The following is a 17,787-nucleotide window of genomic DNA, read 5'->3' on the forward strand; positions in this document are numbered from 1 at the left end:
ATTGGCATGCTTGTCTATTAATTGCTCTTGAAAGTGGCACAGTTCAGTGATGCTGCAAAGGAGAAAGTAGTTCATTACCATTAATCTAGTGCACAGATATTTCACATATTGTAGCATATTATGCTAACGCAGCTGGCTAATTGCAACTGTGGAACGTAAGACTCACTGTCAGCATCTACATGTCAAATATGTGAAAATATTGATTTCATTTCTTAAAAGCTTCATATTCACATGATGTCATTAATGTATGATATAATGAGATATATAGGATTTAATACATTTGATGGAAGCTGCACTGTATTTGAAAAGGTTTGTATTTCCATTTTGTTTGAAATAAAGACAAAATGACAGAGGCATGGAAGGAAATTATAGAGAGACGTTTTAATGACAAAATTGGAAAAGTCAGGAGATGAGATGAGACAGAATGAAAAAAAATTGTAGAGCAACTCATATTTAATATGCAGCCACAGTACAATGGCCGACTGTTATTTAATATCAGAAGTACAATAAATGACGAGAGCTCTTATCGCTGCACAGCCCTTAACCTTCAGTGTGAACAGCGCCACTTCAGTCCAATGAGTTTGAGACTGGCTAAAAATACAACAGTGAAAAAAAAAACATCAATATTAAGCAATAAGCACCACCCTTGCCTTTGAATTCAAAGTGCCCTTTTCAAATGTCAAAGCAAATGTTGTCCTTGTACTAGTACGTACCTACAAGTGTCTCTGACTAAAGAGAAAATGACATTAGAGAAATCTATCCAAAACAAAAGAGGACAGTTGTATGAAAACACAAGCACATCTCGACCCTGCATCCCGGGCTATCTCTAAAACCAGGGCAAGTGTCCTTTTTGTTTTCCACCTCTTTCCTGAGAGTATCTGTGTATCTTCATTAATTTTTCATTTTGACTGTTTCCATAGTCTTTCTGTAAGAAAATAAATGTTCATAGTGTTTCAGTAGGCTCTGCCATGATGACAATTACTATTGCGTTCCCTGAAATGGGGCTCTGGGTGGCAACCCTGTAAAAGTTTCTCATGAAACTGTACTGCCCTCTAAAGGTGTAAGAAAGAAATTAAAATCTAAACAAAGTCATTAAATCACAACACATTCAACAGGATTCAGTAATAGTTTTGTTGCTGGAGTGATTATAGAATACTTTTCTTCCGTACATTGCATTATTTTATCTATTTTCGCTTAAGCTATTTATTCATTTATTTTCTTCTTATTATTTGTTTTTATTTGTTGCATTTATTTCATTGGTTGATCACATTTTTGCAGCAGAGTAAAATGACTACACGTCCCATGATCCTCTGTTCGCCCGGCTACACTTCCGTTGAAGGACGAATATTATAAGGTGCGGACAAGCTTTGAGAACATCAACTAACATAGCCTATTATATGGCACCGCAATCAAGTTAAACTCTTTCGTAAGTACTTGTCTTTACTTTTTCTTGCGGGCGGATCTAACAAAGAAGGATATTGGGGGAAATATCGATTACTTAGGAAAACAATTTCCGCGTTTCGTTGACGTCATTTACTCATCCTTGTCTCATTGGTTTTCTCCTCCGCGTAAGAGTTTTCCCGCGCTACACTTGGTGTAAGACAACACACCGAACTGTCAGTCTGTAGCAAGCGTCTTGCTGGCAATTTAACCTAATTTTACAACGGTACCGTAGCTGTTCCGATGTTGTCACTAATGTCGTCCTCAAATTACGACTCGGCCTGTTTACCGGACTTATTACCGCTGTATTACCGACGCCTGTTCCCCTTCTCCCAGTATTATCGCTGGCTGAACTATGGAGGAGGTGAGTAACGTTACAGGCCGGGAAAGCCAGCAAAAAGCAATGCTAGCAAGTTATGTTAACCAATGTTATTTGCGATTTAGCTGTCTGTATGTGTTAATGTGTCCTTTTTTTGCGTCTACAACCTCAGTGCAGAAGAACTACTTTCAGAACCGAGAGTTCTCCTTCACACTCAAAGATGACATCTATGTCCGCTACCAGTCTTTCAGCACACAGACCGAGCTGGAGAAGGAAATGCAGAAGATGAACCCTTACAAGATTGACATTGGAGCCATATACAGTCACAGGGTGAGACAGCATACATCTACTTTTGCTTTTCACTTGCTTTTTTGTGTCACTGCAGACATTATATTGATAAAGTTGAATCTCTTTGTACATAACCTTAGTTGTCAATTGTTTATGTATACCTTGTTCAGCTTTGTTGTCATTGTTTTTAGCCGTATGTCTATTTATGTGCGAGCAACAATTTCCTTGTATGTGTTTACAATTATCTGGCCATTAAAACTGATTCTGACCCACAGCCCAATCAGCACAACACAGTGAAGTCAGGGACCTTCCAGGCCCTGGAGAAGGAGCTGGTGTTTGATATTGATATGACAGATTATGATGATGTCAGAAGCTGTTGCAGGTGAACTGATTATGGGGTTTATCTTGTTTAATTCATAATATCTTGACAGTCGCATCACTGAGATAACACAAACTCTCATTTTAGTGCTGCAGACATTTGCTGCAAGTGCTGGACCCTGATGACCATCGCCATTCACATCCTGGATAGAGCTCTTCGAGGTTTGTTTGTCATTGATTTTGTGTCGTGTTATCTTTGATTTTTGGCAGAATTAGCATCAAACACTTATTTTCGATGTATGTGATCTTTTAGAGGACTTTGGTTTCCAACACCTGCTGTGGGTTTATTCTGGCAGAAGAGGAGTGCATTGCTGGGTGTGTGATGAAGCTGCTAGGAAGCTCTCTGTAGCAGCACGCTCTGCAGTTGCAGAATACCTCAGCCTGGTTAAGGTAACCGCTTTTATTAGATGATTAGAACACATGTAGCCTATTTATTAGCAGCAGGGTGTTGTGTTCAGCATTGTGTGTGTATCAGTGTGTTTCTCTCGGGTAAAATAGTGCCCAAACAATAAATCGTCCATTTTATCTCAGGTATAGTTAAGACCCGGGCAGCCTTCATAGAGCACTAGTCTAGCACACGTAGGAAGCACTGTAATCTTTCAAAGCTATGAGGTAACAAAAGGTTTGATTATTTATCAGTCAACTATTCTTGTTCTGTTATATTTAACAGATATTATTGGGCATGAGTACAGTGTTAGTGTGGCAGGAAGTTATTCACTGAAGCAGATTTGCAAAGATGAATTGATAAGTTAATCAACAGAAAATGAATCGGCACCTATTTTAATAATTAATCTTTGTAGTCATTTTGTAAGCAAAAATGCAAAGCCAATTTCCTTGTGCCAGCTTTTCAAGTGTGAGGATCTGATGCTTTTTTGTCATAAAATATGATAGTAAACTGAATATCTTGAGGTTTTGGATGTTTGGTCGTATAAAACTAACTACCAGCATATGAATACATCACCTTGGGCTGTAAGAAATTAAAACAGGCATTTTTCACTATTTTGTGACATTTTATAGACCAAGCTATAGATCGATTTAACGCTAAAATTATAGTCAAGGTAATCAATAATGAAAACATTGTTAGTTGCAGCCCTACACGGAACACAAGAATATTCCTTTCTTTCCCATCAACTGGATATGTTTTTTTTTTTTTTTGGACTATCTGTATAAAACCAATTAGTTAATTAAATTTTTTTAATGTTCTATTCACTGCTGTTTTATAGGGAGGCGAAGAGACGCTGAAGAAAGTTGTGCTCACAGATCCAATTCATCCTTTTATCAGGTAAGAATCAGAGTATTTTATTAGTGAAGCTCAGTATGGAGCTGTAACTGTTTGTTCAATTAAGATGTTTGTGTCTAATTGCACCGACTGTTATTGAGTTCTTTGCCTTTGACGGATGTTGCGGCTTCAGCTGTTAAAAAGTCTGTACCTGTGATCTCAACAGAGAGTCTTTGGCAGTGGTGGAGCGATACTTCCCTCGGTACGCACTACAGGAACAGGACATACTGGGACGCAAGGAATCTGTAGACAAAGTGCTGGCACTCACGCCTGAAGATATCCTTTTTACAATATGCAGTAGAGCTGAGAAAAAAAAAACTGAATTTTCTTTCTCTCAAATATGAGAGTGGTCTCTTTCAGTTTGGTTAAAACCTTTTGTGAAAATAACTGGCCTTGACCTTAACTCCAGCTTTTACATGTAAGAAAAGAATTACAGCAGGACTTCCAAAACGAGAAGAAACCTGAGAACCGTTGGAAACTGGTGAAGGAACAAGCCAATAGGAAACAGGTTGGTAATTCTGCTTGTATTACATAATGGCGGTTGTTTAACCTAGAATTGATTTTTAAATATTACAGCAAGAGAGCTTATAATAAACAGATACGATGGTATAATCTTTCCTTCTCCAGGGCACTGCCAAAAGGGGCCAATACTTTGAAAAAGAAATCATGCTGCAGTATTGTTACCCACGGCTCGATGTGAACGTCAGCAAAGGGGTGAACCATTTGCTGAAAAGCCCCTTCAGTGTCCATCCCAAAACCGGTGAGCATGGATCTAAGGAGATTTAATCAAGATGGCGTGGTAAATACACCACCAACAGTCTCACTGTGACTTCTCTCTCTTGAACTCTGGGCAGGGCGTATTTCTGTTCCCATGGACCTCAAAGAATTAGAAACGTTTGATCCTTTTGCTGTGCCCACAATCGGGTAAGCGATAATTGAATGTCTCGTGCTCTGTTGTGTGCAGCGTTTGATATTCAACAGAGCTAATGTCATAACTTTTCATTTTTGTAGTCAGATCTGTGAGGAGCTGGATCGACCCAGGACCGGCGAAGAGGAAGATAAGTCAGAGGAGAAGGAAAACGAGAAGGACGCAGCAGAGAGACGAAAGATCAGAGGTGAGATTCTGAAATTTGAATTTCAAGCTTATGGTATATCACACATACGAGCTGTACCTCGTTTTTTTTTTTTTTTTTTAAGTTATAGGCAGGGCAAGTTAACCACAAGTTAATCTGTCATTTTTATCCTGGCTCAAATGAGGCAAATGTGGTACATCAACTTTGACACGCTGAACCTCAATTTATTTTTCCTCAATATCAAAATAAATTCAAACATATAACAGGTACTGAAGAAATGTGGGGCCTCTCCTATTGTAGGATAGGAGTCACTGAATTATTGACCCTGTTTTATTATAATTTTGATCATTAATAAAGATTCTTTTTACATGATGAGATATGCTAACTATCAATGAGAACCCATGGAGCTTTAGTTTATTAAATTATTTATAGTTTATTCTAAATAATCTGAGTAACTGATTACTTTTAACAGATTACAAAAGAACAAGCCTGGCGAAATATGTGAAATACTTTGATCAGTTTCTGGATAAGATGGCTCGCTCATGGAAAGGAGAACTTCTCAAAAAAAGTGGTAAGTTTTATTCTTAGTAGATGAAATGAAGGCGACTTTAAAGGGGCGCTATGCAGTTTTGGCAATTTCGCTTTTTGCTCGCAGGTTTCTCTATAGAGCTCCACCTACAGCTTCGGAATAGATATTTGGCAACACCATCGTAAAAACTCGTTGGCGACTCTTTCCCCCCTCCCATCTTCTCCCTCTGGTCATGTGCATTTGTTTTCAAAGAAGCCGGCGAACGCACGGAGCCATGTCCCCTGAGGTTTTTCTCGGAATATTACCCTTCTCTGCGGGTCCGTAACATTATTCTTTTTTCCTACAATGGCCTTAGAATGCTGTCGGAGCAGAAGCAACTTGCGTTTGCCAACATCAAGCTGACAAGAAAACTCGGTGGCAGATAAAGTTTCTGATCAAAGATACTTACAAGTGCAACAGCAAGAACGCCAGGTCAGCATCGGATTTGCAGGCTTCTGTTTGTCTCAGTTCTCGCCATTCTGAAATCGCAGGGCCGATGTTTACTCGTGTCTGACTCCTCGCTCGGTCAGTCTGCCATTTCCTCTTGCGCTATTCCTCCGACAATACTTTCCTAGCTTTTTGCCAGCTCAGCCATGACGATAGTGTGAAAAACTCCATCGCTACCTAGTTCTTATAGCTAGCTGGGTGGTTTTTCCACACGCAGGTGCTCAACCCTAAAAAAAAGTAATCCAACCATTCCAATGACTCCGAAGCTGTTCAGTTAAGGTAAATTAAGCTAAAATAACTGCATAGTTCCCCTTTTAAGAAGTTGGTTATATATATATTTTTTTTGCCTTTTTATATAGTACAGCTAAATATTTGACAGGAGAGGGAGGGAGGGAGGGAGAGAGAGACAGACAGCAAAGGGATGGGGGACAGAGTCAAACCCAGGCCTTAGTATATGGGTTGCACACTCAACCAGGTGAGCTACCAGGGCGCCACAGAAGTTTTTTCTTTCATGTAATATATTTTTTCCTTTCTTTTAGATCTTCAGAAAGACTTCTGAACTGGATCAACAATCAGGAAGTGCTACAGAAGTGGAACTGTGAATAGCTCCCTGTTACTTAATGTGGGTGATGATGCAAACTGTCCTGTTATGAGGGCTTCATGTTGTGATAAAGAATTGATATTTTTTCTGATGAACAAATAAACAAAATCAAAAACTGAATAATTTCATCCCAATCAGTTTTATTACTCTTATGAAGCTCCGTAATAATACATTCATAAACAAAACACAAGTAAATGATGTCCTTACTATAGGATTGTATGTTGTTTGTCTTTTTCTGCCAACATTTTTCTACTGTACAGTCATTTGTGAAAATAAATCTATTTCAAATGTTTTTAAATCTTGTATTCCTGTTACTTTTAAAAAAAACAAGAATTTTTTTCAGATTTTATTTTTTATCTTGAATAGCAAACAAGTTAGTTCATTTGACATTTATTCTAAGTACATATGAGAAATTGTATACTAACTCTTATTCCATTACACATCAGAAGGAAATGTTATTACACATCAAAATTAAACAACCATATATATATAATTTGATTATTACAGATGAATTAATATATAAGCAATATATTATTGTGGTAGTTATGTCGAGATCACTACCAAAAAGTACTTTTGTAAACTTAAATTTTTTTGAGATTTTAATATTGAATTTAAACAGGAACATTTTACAATTTATCATATTTAATATGTTGGTCATATGTATGTAAAGTCTTTATCTGTATCGGTAAAATATAGCGGTCAGATAAATGTAGTGGAGTAAATAATATTTCCCTCTGATATGTAATGGAGTAATAGTAACATTTCTATATTCAAAATTAGCAAACTATGGCCAGACATTTGTTAAGTTGGCTCAGCTGGTTTGGATGTAACCGTTATTTTGACTGACATTTGTAAAAGTAGAAGTTTAAAGTAGATATAAAATTAAAATAAGCAAGTAAAAATAATCAAAATTGTACTTGAGTAAAATAAAAATCTAGTAACAGGTGACAGTTATTTTAACAGGTGGCATAAAATAAAAAAAATACAATTACAAATACTCACAATTTTTCCTTAAACATATTTCTTGAGTAAAATACTGCTTTTCTAGTAACCTAACTGTTATACATCATAACATGAAAATACAAAAGTTAGTTACAAATATTTAAAATTGTAACGTGATATGGTAACATATCACTCATTGTGCCTTTAAACAACCCGGAAGAAGAAGACCGCTCTAAACAGGATATTACCGTGAAACAGAGGTTAGAATTTCTCTCTCACAGCCATCTTGGATATAACGTCCCGAGTCGGTGAGTGTCTCCGTTGAAAATCCAACATCATCCAGCCGTTTTTCACTTATTACCGTCTGTATTACACGTTTCATGCCTTAAAGTAAAGTAGTGTCATCAAGCTGGTACAGATATTGGTTCTATTTTGTGCCTCTCTTCAGTGATATATGTGCCGTTGTACTACCGATTACCTGCTCAAAATGGGGGAACATGACTTCCAGTTTACTAGCAGCCAGTCAGGGCCGCAGTGAGCTGACAAGTGGTGTTAGGTTGATCTGTGTGACAACTTTTTAAATTTGAGTAAAAAGCGATGGTGTGACTCTTAGCTTTCCCCCGTTGAGGCTGTCAGAAGCAGTTAGTTAAATGTTGCTTCACAAGAGAGTAACGTTAAAGACTGGGCTAAAGCATGGGCTCCGTCACCTGTTCAACTTACGTTAGCTAAAACGTGAACAACTGCAAGTCAGTGTCTGAATCGGCTAACTAGTCCCTGCTAACGTCAGTGAGCCGTTAAGTACCACACGTCTTGACTAAATTTGTCTTACACCACTAGTAACGTTAGTTTTTAATACTTGGCTTAAGCTAATAAACTGCCTTTTCCTCAGCAGCAACCATGCCTGGTGAAGCTACAGAAACTGTCCCAGTCACAGAGCAGGAGATGCAGCAGCCTCAAGTGGAGACCGGTTCGTATATTTTACCTTATCATAAATGTGCATGCAATAATTCATATTAAACAACGGGGTCCTGGAACTCAAGGAATGTAGAAAGATTTTCCTGTTTTCCTTGCTGGAACTCGAAGAACGGGTGAATTGTTCAGCAAATGGCCATCTATGGAAGGTAATTTAAGTAAAAGGACAATATTGATGATTGGACAATTATTTGGCTCAGGTAGTTGTCTCAGCTGGCTGGACATTGAGTTGATGTAACAGGTGATGGTTGTTTTGACTGTCCCAGCCTTGTGTTAGGACATTTGTAACCATAGTTTACCCACTGCGGGATCTGCAGTGGTGATGTTGAGTGCCTTGGTTTGAAAAGAGTAATCCAGGACCCCCCTCTTTTTATTTACACAAACTCACAATGGTGTGTGCGATGACTTGCACTGACAACTGGATTTAGCCCACAATGCATGGTGTTGAGTGGTTTTCCCTGTGCACACTAAATGCCTTGAAAACCTACTTTGTGTAGATTTGTTGTCTGGCACAGATCATTTTGTGTTGCATGTTTATTTTAGCCTGACGGTAACCTCTTATTGTAGGATAATTATTTTTTTTAAATTTAAACGCAAGCTATATTTGTAGGGTCATACTGCTTGTAAGTCCTTTTCTCAAGTTTGGTTATACTGGCATGTAAATATAATGTAATGATAATTGACATCTTTTGATCAGTTAGCATGTTGTACATGGTGCTCTTTTGACCAAAAATTAGACAATATCTGGTTAATAAAGTGAATAATGGATTTGTCTGAAGTCCAGACTGTCATATCCTGAATGTGTTGCTTTTGTCAGGGCGCGTGTTGCATAAACATTTCATTTGTATTAAACAGTGGCTCATAACTATTCTGCATAATTCTCCAATTGTGAACTACACAGGTTTTTATACTTTTGTGTCACTTTTCACCAGTATATGTAAACCAGTGTTTTCCTCCAGAAATGGGTCTGTATATGGGTGATGTGCTTGCTCAGGGGTGGGGCAGGGACTTTTATACCAACGGATTAGTTGCAGCAGTGGAACTTGTTTGCACTTATTTTGGACTTAACATCACATTATCCTTATAAAAAAAAAAAAAAAAAATACTCCATTGCAAAAAAAAGACCAGAGAAGTTCAGATGACGTTTGAGAAGGAAAGACGTCTCATTTCAATGAATGCAGGGCTCTAGAGTGCGACCAAAATTTGTAAGGGTGCGACTAAGATTTTTCCTAGGTCGCACCGGTGCACCTAATGTCCTCGCATCCGCTGCCTCTCCACGAACGAAGCATTGTCGTTTATATTGATATGTGTAATGTTGCGTTACATGAACCATTCCTTCTGTAAAGCCGTGCCTGTGTTTAGATCTGTCTTCCGCGCAGCCCCGCTCCCTTGCAACATGGAGAGACACAGTGCTGCCGGTCCAAACTGCTGACATTTGTCTACAGTTTTAATTGTTATTAACACAGTTGTGTATTGTTAATTATGAGAGGGAAACATGTATTGGTACCAGTGTTTCCGCTGGTAACTCTGTTATTGCGGCTGCCACGGCGAAAAACACAGAAGTTATTAAATGCAACTAACTTCAGTTCGTTGAGTATTGGCGTGTAAGACTGAGCCTGCTGGACCTGGGGCGAGAGATGTGACCCATGGCCACATTATCATAGTTTATAAAAATGCAGCGCATTGACGATACAGACATTTCATAGCCTACACAAGACGTGTGTAATGCCGCTGACCTGCCAAAGTGCATTTGACCCGTGCTGGACCCATTCATAATGAGTCAGCCGTCACTATGAGTAGCATACGCTTCAGTCCATTGCACTCCCTATGTCTTTCGTTTGTTTTTTATTTATTTTTTTAAGATTTCGGCCTTTAGTTTGATAGGAAAGCTGAAGACATGAAAGAGGGGGTGAATGACATGCAGGAAAGGGCCGCAGGTCGGAGTCAAACCTCTATATAGACCAACTGAGCTATCCGGGCATCGGTTATTGCCCAATAAAGAAAATACAGCGCTATATATCGTGTATCGCCATTCAGCGTTAACAGCGATGTAAGGAAAAATTTGGGTGCACCTAAATTTTGTGCTGTCCCCCTAAATAAAAAAAGTTAGGTGCACCAGTGCAACCAAGGCAAAAAGTTAGTCTGGAGCCCTGGAATGTGTTTCCTTGATGACAAAGGTAGGGGCAAATACTGATGCAGAATCAACCACAGATGAGTCTGTACTGACACTACTCAAAATAAGGGCCAGTGTTGGGTCATTATTTCATAGGGATTGAGTTTGTTGGCATTTTCTCACACTATTAATGCTGACAAATGCTCTCCTTTAGAAAAAAAGGTCTTTTGAAATAGATTGCAGTGTGAATTTTTCCACAAAGCAGTAAAATTATGTACACATACTGTACTGTCTAATTTGAGGTTTTAGTTAGTCGATAGATTTATATCTTTTCATACATAGTTGTGCATAGATAGTGTTTATTTCACATAGGGACACTGCATGGAGTTTGGGACATGGGGTTATTTTTTTGTTTTACGTAGTGCACCAAACACTTTCCCTTCTTTTACTTTGGTAAAACGCAAGCCAAGCGACATTAAACTTCTCACAAACACGTATTTTCTGTTCACGTGTGGAGCACCTTTTTCTTTTCCACTTCACGGTGTAGTCATGAAGCTCTTAAAATTTGCGTTTAAGTAGAATTGCTCGCCAAACAACTACTGTGATTGCCCTTCCCCCTGTTACTCTTGTTGCTTAATCTGCCTTAATCCTTAATCAGCTGTAGGAGTATTGAATTCTTCTGCTCCTACTGAGATGGCTGTTCCTGAGATGGCCATTCCTGTGAGCAAGGCAATCCCACTGGAGAATCCTCCAGAAACCTCTGTTCCAGCTCAAGAGATAGTCTCCCCTGAAGAAGCTAGCATTCAGACGTCTGGTGATCAAGCAAATGGTGTAGCTGCTGGTCAAATGACCATGCAAACTAAAGAGACTGGGTTGGCAGCAACACCTGTCTCTCAGCAAGAGGCAACTGCTGACCCAGCCGGTGCTTCAGCTGACACGCCAGTTCCTCTAGAGTCAGTGCCTTCTGCTGAGACTCCCATTGTTTCCTCAGAAGGACCACCCACTGATGAAGAAGCCGGTTCGTCTGTGAAGGTACAAAGTCAGGAGTCTGTTGCAGCTGAGGAATCGGACAGCCAAGAGGTTGAGCAGATTTCTGTTGAAGTGGAGGCCTCTGGAGGCAAGCCCAGTGCAGTGCTAGAAGAAATTCCCGATGATCCGAAACAATCTGCTCATGAAGACGTCATTGCAAACTGGGAAGATGTGAAGGCCACTAATGCCCCGAAGACTGAGGTAGAAAACTTAAAGAATCTTTGCCTGGTCGCAGCTCAGGACGAAGTATTGCCTGTTGATAATGTCGCCGTGGGTACTCAAAATGAAGAACTTGACAAGAAAGCTGTTAGACTTCTCTCCAAGGCCATTCAGTCAAAGGAGTCCTCCAAATGTGGAGGCCCACCTCTTTCAACTCGCCACCTGTCAGGTTGGTTTATCCTGAAAAGCAGGCGCTCCCCTCTCCCCACTTTGTCGCAATCATTTGAATGCACCTTTTTTAAGTTGGTTGGGCATATGTATTCGCAGGTGGTAACATGAGTGGATATTTGTATCCATATTGATTTAGACAGATTTCAGAGGAAATGCCGAATTGTACTTGTGTTTAATTGCATAGGATTCGATAAGTTTATTTTTCTCGGTCAGGTCAGTTCTACATTAAAGCACGAGTTCAGTGATAGCTGGTGCATTTATGCACTAGCTAATGTGCAAGGGCGATATTTCGTGATGTGGCGATGTTCATCGCAAATATGATTTGTGTGTTTTCACTAAATTTAGAATGTGGTTTTCTGTGTGGAAGTAAGTAGTATGGTCTGCATTTTGAGTGTTTTGCATCAAACTAAAGCTAGGCAGGTGTGTCTTTTTCCTAACCCTAAGCAAGAACATTGCGTCTTGGTTTGGTCATAATTTAATCCGCATGAGTAAGACTTCCCCTTCTCCTGCCAAAAGATTTAAAAGAGTGATTTTTCTATTCAGCTACACCTCCTGCCCCAGCTTCCTCCCAGAAACCTCAGGCAGCTTCTGGCCCTGCAAAGCCCAAAGGCAAAGATGCCAAGAATGTGCAGGGTTCCTCTGCCCCAAAGGCTGTTCCTGGCAGAAGAAAACGTTCCTCCATGTCTGCCTCTTCCTCTTCTCCCACCTCACCAAAATCTACTCCAAAATCCACTACCCCCCTTTCACCTGTGCCATCTCCCTTAGCTACCTCACCTGGCCTCACTAGTGAGGCAAACCGCTTCACCCCAAAAGTTGTCAAGGCTGGCAAAGCTAAGAAAGGGGAGGCATTTGTGCCTGCTCCTTTGGCGTGCAAGGTCACACCAGCAAATGAAAACCATGTAGAGGCTAGCCCTAAGCAAACTGTAGTTGAAGCAAAATCTGCCCCAGTTGAGCCAAACAAACCCCCAGCAGCTGCTGCAACTCCTGTTGCAGCCCCAGCTGCTTTTAAAGTTACCTCAAAGCCTGCTGTGGCAGCTCCCGTTTCATTTTCAGATACTCTTACCTCTGGCCCTCCCGCATCAGTTGAAGTTAAGCCTGCTCAATCAAAAGCTGCTCCTGTTATTGCAGCTGCTGATGATGATCTCCCTCCACTTATCCCACCTGAGAAGCCAATTAAAATGCCACAACCTGTACCCACTGTAGAGGTGAAGGTAACATCCAAACCGGATATTGAGCCCACGTCTGTGCCTGTAAAGGTTGTTGCAGCAGCGATGGTTAAATCTGCTCCTGTTGAAAGTGCTGAAGTTGTTGCTGAAGCCTCAACTGCAGCTGTTGAGGCTGCTAAACCAGCTCACATTGAAGCTCCAAAAACAGCCCCAGCCAAAATTGAGGCTAAGGAGGCCCCCCCAAGCAAACCTTCTCCTGAGCCAGCTGCTGAGGCCAAACCTGCTCCTGTGGCGGCTGCTAAGCCAGCTGCTGAGGCCAGACCTGCTCCTGTGGCGGCTGCTAAGCCAGCTGCTGAGGCCAGACCTGCTCCTGTGGCGGCTGCTGAGGCCAGACCTGCTCCTGTGGAAGCTGCTAAGCCAGCTGCTGAGGCCAGACCTGCTCCTGTGGAGGCTCCTAAGCCAGCTGCAGAACCTAAACCAGCGGCCGCTGAGGTTACCAAGCCAGCCCCTGTGATGGGTGCTAAGCCGGTCATTGAGGCTGAATTGGTTAAGGCGGCACCAGCTGTGGTTGTCAAGCCTTCCAAACCACTAGCTGAACCTTCATCTGCTCCCTTAAAACCTGCTCCAGTTGAGCCTGCTGTTCCTGCCCCAGCTCCCCTTAAACTCACATTTGCTGAGGCAGTTGCAAAACCTGCCCCTGTTAAACCTGAGGTTGAGGTAATCAGTAAAACTCCGTCCGAATCCGTCTCAACACCCAAACCTGTCCCCACAACTGCTAAAACCCCAGTCAAGGTGGAGCCTGTGATCAAGAACGACAAGGGTATTTTCTTTCTTTCTTTTGTGCAATCTGTTTTTTCAACTCTCACTGCGTTGCAACTGGGTACTGCTCAGAGGCTTAGATATGTTGTTCTCTTAAAAAGCCATGGTTGTGAGGTATACATTAATTTTAAACTGTCCTTTCTTAAAGATGCAACCTAGTTAACATGGATGCTCCTAATTTTGGAAACCGTTTTGTTGCATATGGTCAGCATTGTTGTGCAGTTTCATGTGTGCAATGATAGGATTTTTTTAGTCTGAAGATGTCTAGTGACGGTCTGGTCAATGTGGCATTGGATAGGAGGGTATTGTCAACATACGTTAGAGTACACATTAGTTAAGATTTGAAGTTGAATAGCTCTGACCCTTTTGCAACATCAAATTAATGGTTATCGCAGTTTTACATTTACAAGTTTTCAACATGTTCGGTGGGTGTGTGTTCATCTTGGGTCACAACAAAAATACTATATTTGGAATCACTATTAACCTGCCTATTTTTATTCCCCAGGATTGATGCAGCATATTTTCATAATGACTTGCAAGCATACATGTATGTAATAATTTGCATCTTGTGACTAACTTGATTTCTGGTTCTGTAGGCTCCGGTACAGAGTCAGACAGTGATGACTCAGTCCCTGAGCTGGAGGAACAGGACTCTGCACAGACACAGACACAGCAAGCTCAGGTGAGAGTTCAGTCTGGTCTTGAATACTGTCGACCTGAACCGAAACAAACACTTGAACCTAAACCCTTGAAGGGAGGTTTGTCCTTTTACTCTTCAGTGATGATTTATACAGTGACTTTCGTTCTTCTGAGCCTAGTGAAGCCAGCCTTTCTGTCCTGAGAAGAGAAAGTGTTTGCACGATGATGAAAACCTAAAAGTCTCCTAATTCCTCAACCTACATTTATTGTTGACATAACCTATGGATGAATATTCGGTATCTTACAGCTTGCAGCAGCTGCCGAAATAGACGAGGAGCCAGTCAGCAAAGCCAAACAGAGCCGCAGTGAAAAGAAAGCACGAAAGGTAATGATCTTACAGTGTTAAGGTAGAGGTCATTTGCTTTCTTTCAAAATTGGCCATATTTGTAAAATGACTTGTATTTTTTGCAGGCAATGTCGAAGCTTGGTCTCAGGCAGGTAACGGGGGTCACCAGGGTCACTATTCGCAAGTCAAAGAACATCTTGTTTGTCATTACCAAACCAGACGTCTACAAGAGCCCTGCATCAGACACATACATCGTCTTCGGTGAAGCTAAGGTATGTAGCCAACAACTATACTAGTCATCAAGTCTAGTAATTACACTTGTCTTACTGTCCTGTCTAGTCTTAACTTGTTATAAGGCAGCAGGCTACTGATTAAAAGATCCAAGTAATGTGTGAATCATCAAAATGATACAAAATACTCAATTGAAAATGTTCTGCCAAATAATGTATTATCTTATTTTACTCTTGTTTCCTAGATCGAAGATCTTTCCCAGCAAGCCCAGCTGGCTGCCGCAGAAAAATTCAAGGTACAGGGAGAAGCTGTATCAAACATCCAGGAAAACACACAGACGCCAACAGTACAGGAGGAGAGCGAAGAAGAGGAGGTAAGATGCAGTTTTAATCAAGTGAAGATGGACACTGACAAATGTGCAGTTTGTTTCAACGTGTGAGATATAAAAATTCACTGCCTTTTTTTTATTTTTAATAGGTGGATGAGACCGGAGTTGAGGTCAAGGATATCGAACTCGTCATGTCACAAGCCAACGTGTCGCGAGCGAAGGCTGTACGCGCCCTGAAAAACAACAACAACGACATTGTCAATGCTATTATGGTAAGATTTCAAAAACTGAAAACTATTAATGGTAGTAAAATGGTTTGGAGTCTGTTCAATGGGCCATTTTAAATGGTTTCCTCAGATGTCTGTAGATACATGTGTATGTAGAACTCTTCAGTGATGAATAATACAGTGACTTTCGTTCTTCTGAATTTACTGAAGCCAACATTTCTGTCCTGAGAAGAGAGAAATTCTTTAAATTGTAGGAAAAACCTCTTACAACATATCTTAAACTTTTTTTTTTTGTTCCTTTTGCAGGAGTTGACAATGTAATGGGACCCTGGCAATAAAGGGTTGAAGAAAGGTTGCTGATTTAAGCTCGTTTATACAATTTATACCCAAGATGGAAATAAAGTTGTGGCTTGATAAAATTAATTTTCTGTTTTTGCACTTCATTGGGAAATGGGGTAGGGCAGGTGTCCCTTCAGGAGACTGAAATTACTATAAATATTCAGAACCTTGCAGATTTACTTTGTTATAGGGGTTCACAGGGAGCTGGACCCATCCCAGCATTGCGTTGGACAGAACACCAGCTCATACAAAGTCCCAAGATTCAGACTAATCCTGAGATTTAAGCCTGCGATGGTGCTAAACATGGATTCACCATGGTACCCTGTTAACGCCTTAATCAATATGATTGTCATTGCCTTGAGCTAAACTTGACCATGAACACACTTTTATCCAAAGTTGATCCGTTTTTGGGAAAAACGGAGGTGTATCTGTAACATCTCAATTTTCCCTGTTAAATGGAGAAATCTGAAAGGCCTTGATGGTTAAAGCAAGGCAGCTTTATTTGGATAGCACATTTCAGCAACCGGGCAATTCAAACTGCTTTACATAAAAACGTAAAAGAAAACTGATAAAATACGAGAATAAAAGTTACAGTGCAGTATAAGAAATTAAACGTTAAAGAGCAGTTCAAACGGTTAAACATAAAAGCAGATAAAATAGGAGATTTTAGGCTGCTAATATGGGACAATGTATAAGCCGTTGCTCTATTCCACCTGCAATCCTTACTGTTCCCAGAACGGGCCGGTCGCACTGGTCTTACTTTTTAATTTCTCTTTATAAGCTTAGATTGTCATACAGTTTCAACAATGCAACTTCAGTATAAGAAATTAACAGTTGTTTAAAGAGAGGCAACATCAAAAAGATAGGTCTTCAGCCTTGATTTAAAAGAACAGAGTTGCAGCAGACCTGCAGTTTTCTGGGAGTTTGTTCCAGATATGTGAAGCATAAAAACTAAACGCTGCTCCCCCTGTTTAGTTCTGACTCTGGGGATAACAAGCAGACCTGTCCCAGACGACCTGAGAGATCTGGGTGGTTCATAGTGTAGCAGCAGATCAGAAATGTCTTTTGGCCCTAAACCGTTTAGTGATTTATAAACCAGCAAAAGTATTTTGAAATCAGTTATTTGAGGCACTGGAAGCCAGTGTAAAGACTTCAGTACTGGAGTGATGTGACCCACTTTCTTGGTCTTAGTGAGATTAGATAGTTTTTAGGGAGACCTGTAAAGACACAGTTACAGTAGTAAAGTCTTCTCAAGATAAAAGCATGGACAAGTTTGTCCAAATCCTGCTGAGACATAAGTCCTTTAATCCTTCATATATTTTAAGGTGGTATGTAAGTATGAAAGAAAAAGGACTGCTACACAACTTTTAAATTTTGTTTGGACTTGTCTATAATCCTTTTGTGTGAAATTTTGGAAAGATTGACCTGGATTCAGTCTAAGTATTTATATGAAACCATATGAGAAAGTTTCAGGGGAGGTCTTTGTTTGAGCTGCTGTAGTCTAGACTATTTTTTTGTAGAGGTCCCAAGTCAGGTTTTGAATGGGAGCCACAGGTTTGTCAAATGTTTGTTTTCTCTTCAACCTAATCTGAAAAGTAATAGAAACTACAGTTGTTGGATAAATGTAGTGGAGTAGCAAGTACAATATTTCCCTCTAAAATGTAGTGCAGTCATGTATAAAGTAGCTTCAAATGGAAATACTCAAGTAAAGTATGAATACCTCAAAATTATACTTCAAGGTTCCCTGAGGAGTTTTTGACCTCTAGTAGCCTATGGAGCTTTTTTTATGAGCGAGTTCCCATTTTGTTTATTTCATGCACACAAGGACACAAATGCACGCGGGTGACTCTGTG

General features: G+C 40.3%; 2 protein-coding genes and 2 non-coding genes across 9 annotated transcripts; all 4 read left to right on the forward strand.

Annotated features, from left to right (window-relative positions):
• Positions 1-1,558: 1,558 nt before the first annotated feature.
• Positions 1,559-6,513, forward strand: prim1 (DNA primase subunit 1). The gene is made up of 13 exons (XM_039801575.1): positions 1,559-1,804; positions 1,932-2,089; positions 2,323-2,429; positions 2,514-2,587; positions 2,679-2,815; positions 3,649-3,707; positions 3,871-3,980; positions 4,121-4,212; positions 4,332-4,464; positions 4,559-4,628; positions 4,716-4,819; positions 5,250-5,348; positions 6,332-6,513. Exons 1-13 carry the CDS (start codon positions 1,684-1,686, stop codon positions 6,349-6,351), a joined length of 1,284 nt encoding a protein of 427 aa, XP_039657509.1. The 5' UTR covers positions 1,559-1,683; the 3' UTR covers positions 6,352-6,513.
• Positions 6,514-7,537: 1,024 nt separating this feature from the next.
• On the forward strand, positions 7,538-16,018 carry naca (nascent polypeptide associated complex subunit alpha). Of its 6 annotated transcripts, none has more exons than XM_039799781.1 (9): positions 7,538-7,643; positions 8,228-8,302; positions 11,412-11,837; positions 14,421-14,506; positions 14,771-14,848; positions 14,935-15,081; positions 15,285-15,413; positions 15,518-15,640; positions 15,902-16,018. In XM_039799781.1, exons 2-9 carry the CDS (start codon positions 8,233-8,235, stop codon positions 15,914-15,916), a joined length of 1,074 nt encoding a protein of 357 aa, XP_039655715.1. In that variant the 5' UTR covers positions 7,538-7,643; positions 8,228-8,232; the 3' UTR covers positions 15,917-16,018. The 6 variants fall into 6 exon arrangements, with proteins under 6 accessions (XP_039655715.1, XP_039655713.1, XP_039655717.1 ...); XM_039799779.1 differs by lacking the exon at positions 11,412-11,837 and adding an exon at positions 12,383-13,825; XM_039799782.1 differs by having other exon boundaries at positions 7,539-7,643; positions 8,225-8,302.
• LOC120559927 lies at positions 14,597-14,670 on the forward strand. Its single transcript, XR_005639382.1, has one exon. It is a non-coding gene; the product is annotated as a small nucleolar RNA SNORD59 (small nucleolar RNA).
• On the forward strand, positions 15,755-15,828 carry LOC120559926. Its single transcript, XR_005639381.1, has one exon. It is a non-coding gene; the product is annotated as a small nucleolar RNA SNORD59 (small nucleolar RNA).
• Positions 16,019-17,787: the final 1,769 nt, after the last annotated feature.

The sequence above is a fragment of the Perca fluviatilis genome, chromosome 5, assembly GCF_010015445.1.
Source record: "Perca fluviatilis chromosome 5, GENO_Pfluv_1.0, whole genome shotgun sequence".
In the NCBI taxonomy this organism is placed as follows: Eukaryota; Metazoa; Chordata; class Actinopteri; order Perciformes; family Percidae; genus Perca; species Perca fluviatilis.

Bases quoted from the DNA above. Each gene is read 5' to 3' on its own strand.
- prim1 (XM_039801575.1), top strand. From the start codon at position 1,684: ATGTTGTCACTAATGTCGTCCTCAAATTACGACTCGGCCTGTTTACCG. The intron at 1,805-1,931 runs GTGAGTAACGTT...CTACAACCTCAG, and splicing joins CTGGCTGAACTATGGAGGAG to TGCAGAAGAACTACTTTCAG. The intron at 3,708-3,870 runs GTAAGAATCAGA...TGATCTCAACAG, and splicing joins CCAATTCATCCTTTTATCAG to AGAGTCTTTGGCAGTGGTGG.
- naca (XM_039799779.1), top strand. From the start codon at position 8,233: ATGCCTGGTGAAGCTACAGAAACTGTCCCAGTCACAGAGCAGGAGATG. The intron at 14,507-14,770 runs GTGAGAGTTCAG...GGTATCTTACAG, and splicing joins CACAGACACAGCAAGCTCAG to CTTGCAGCAGCTGCCGAAAT. The intron at 15,082-15,284 runs GTATGTAGCCAA...CTTGTTTCCTAG, and splicing joins TCGTCTTCGGTGAAGCTAAG to ATCGAAGATCTTTCCCAGCA.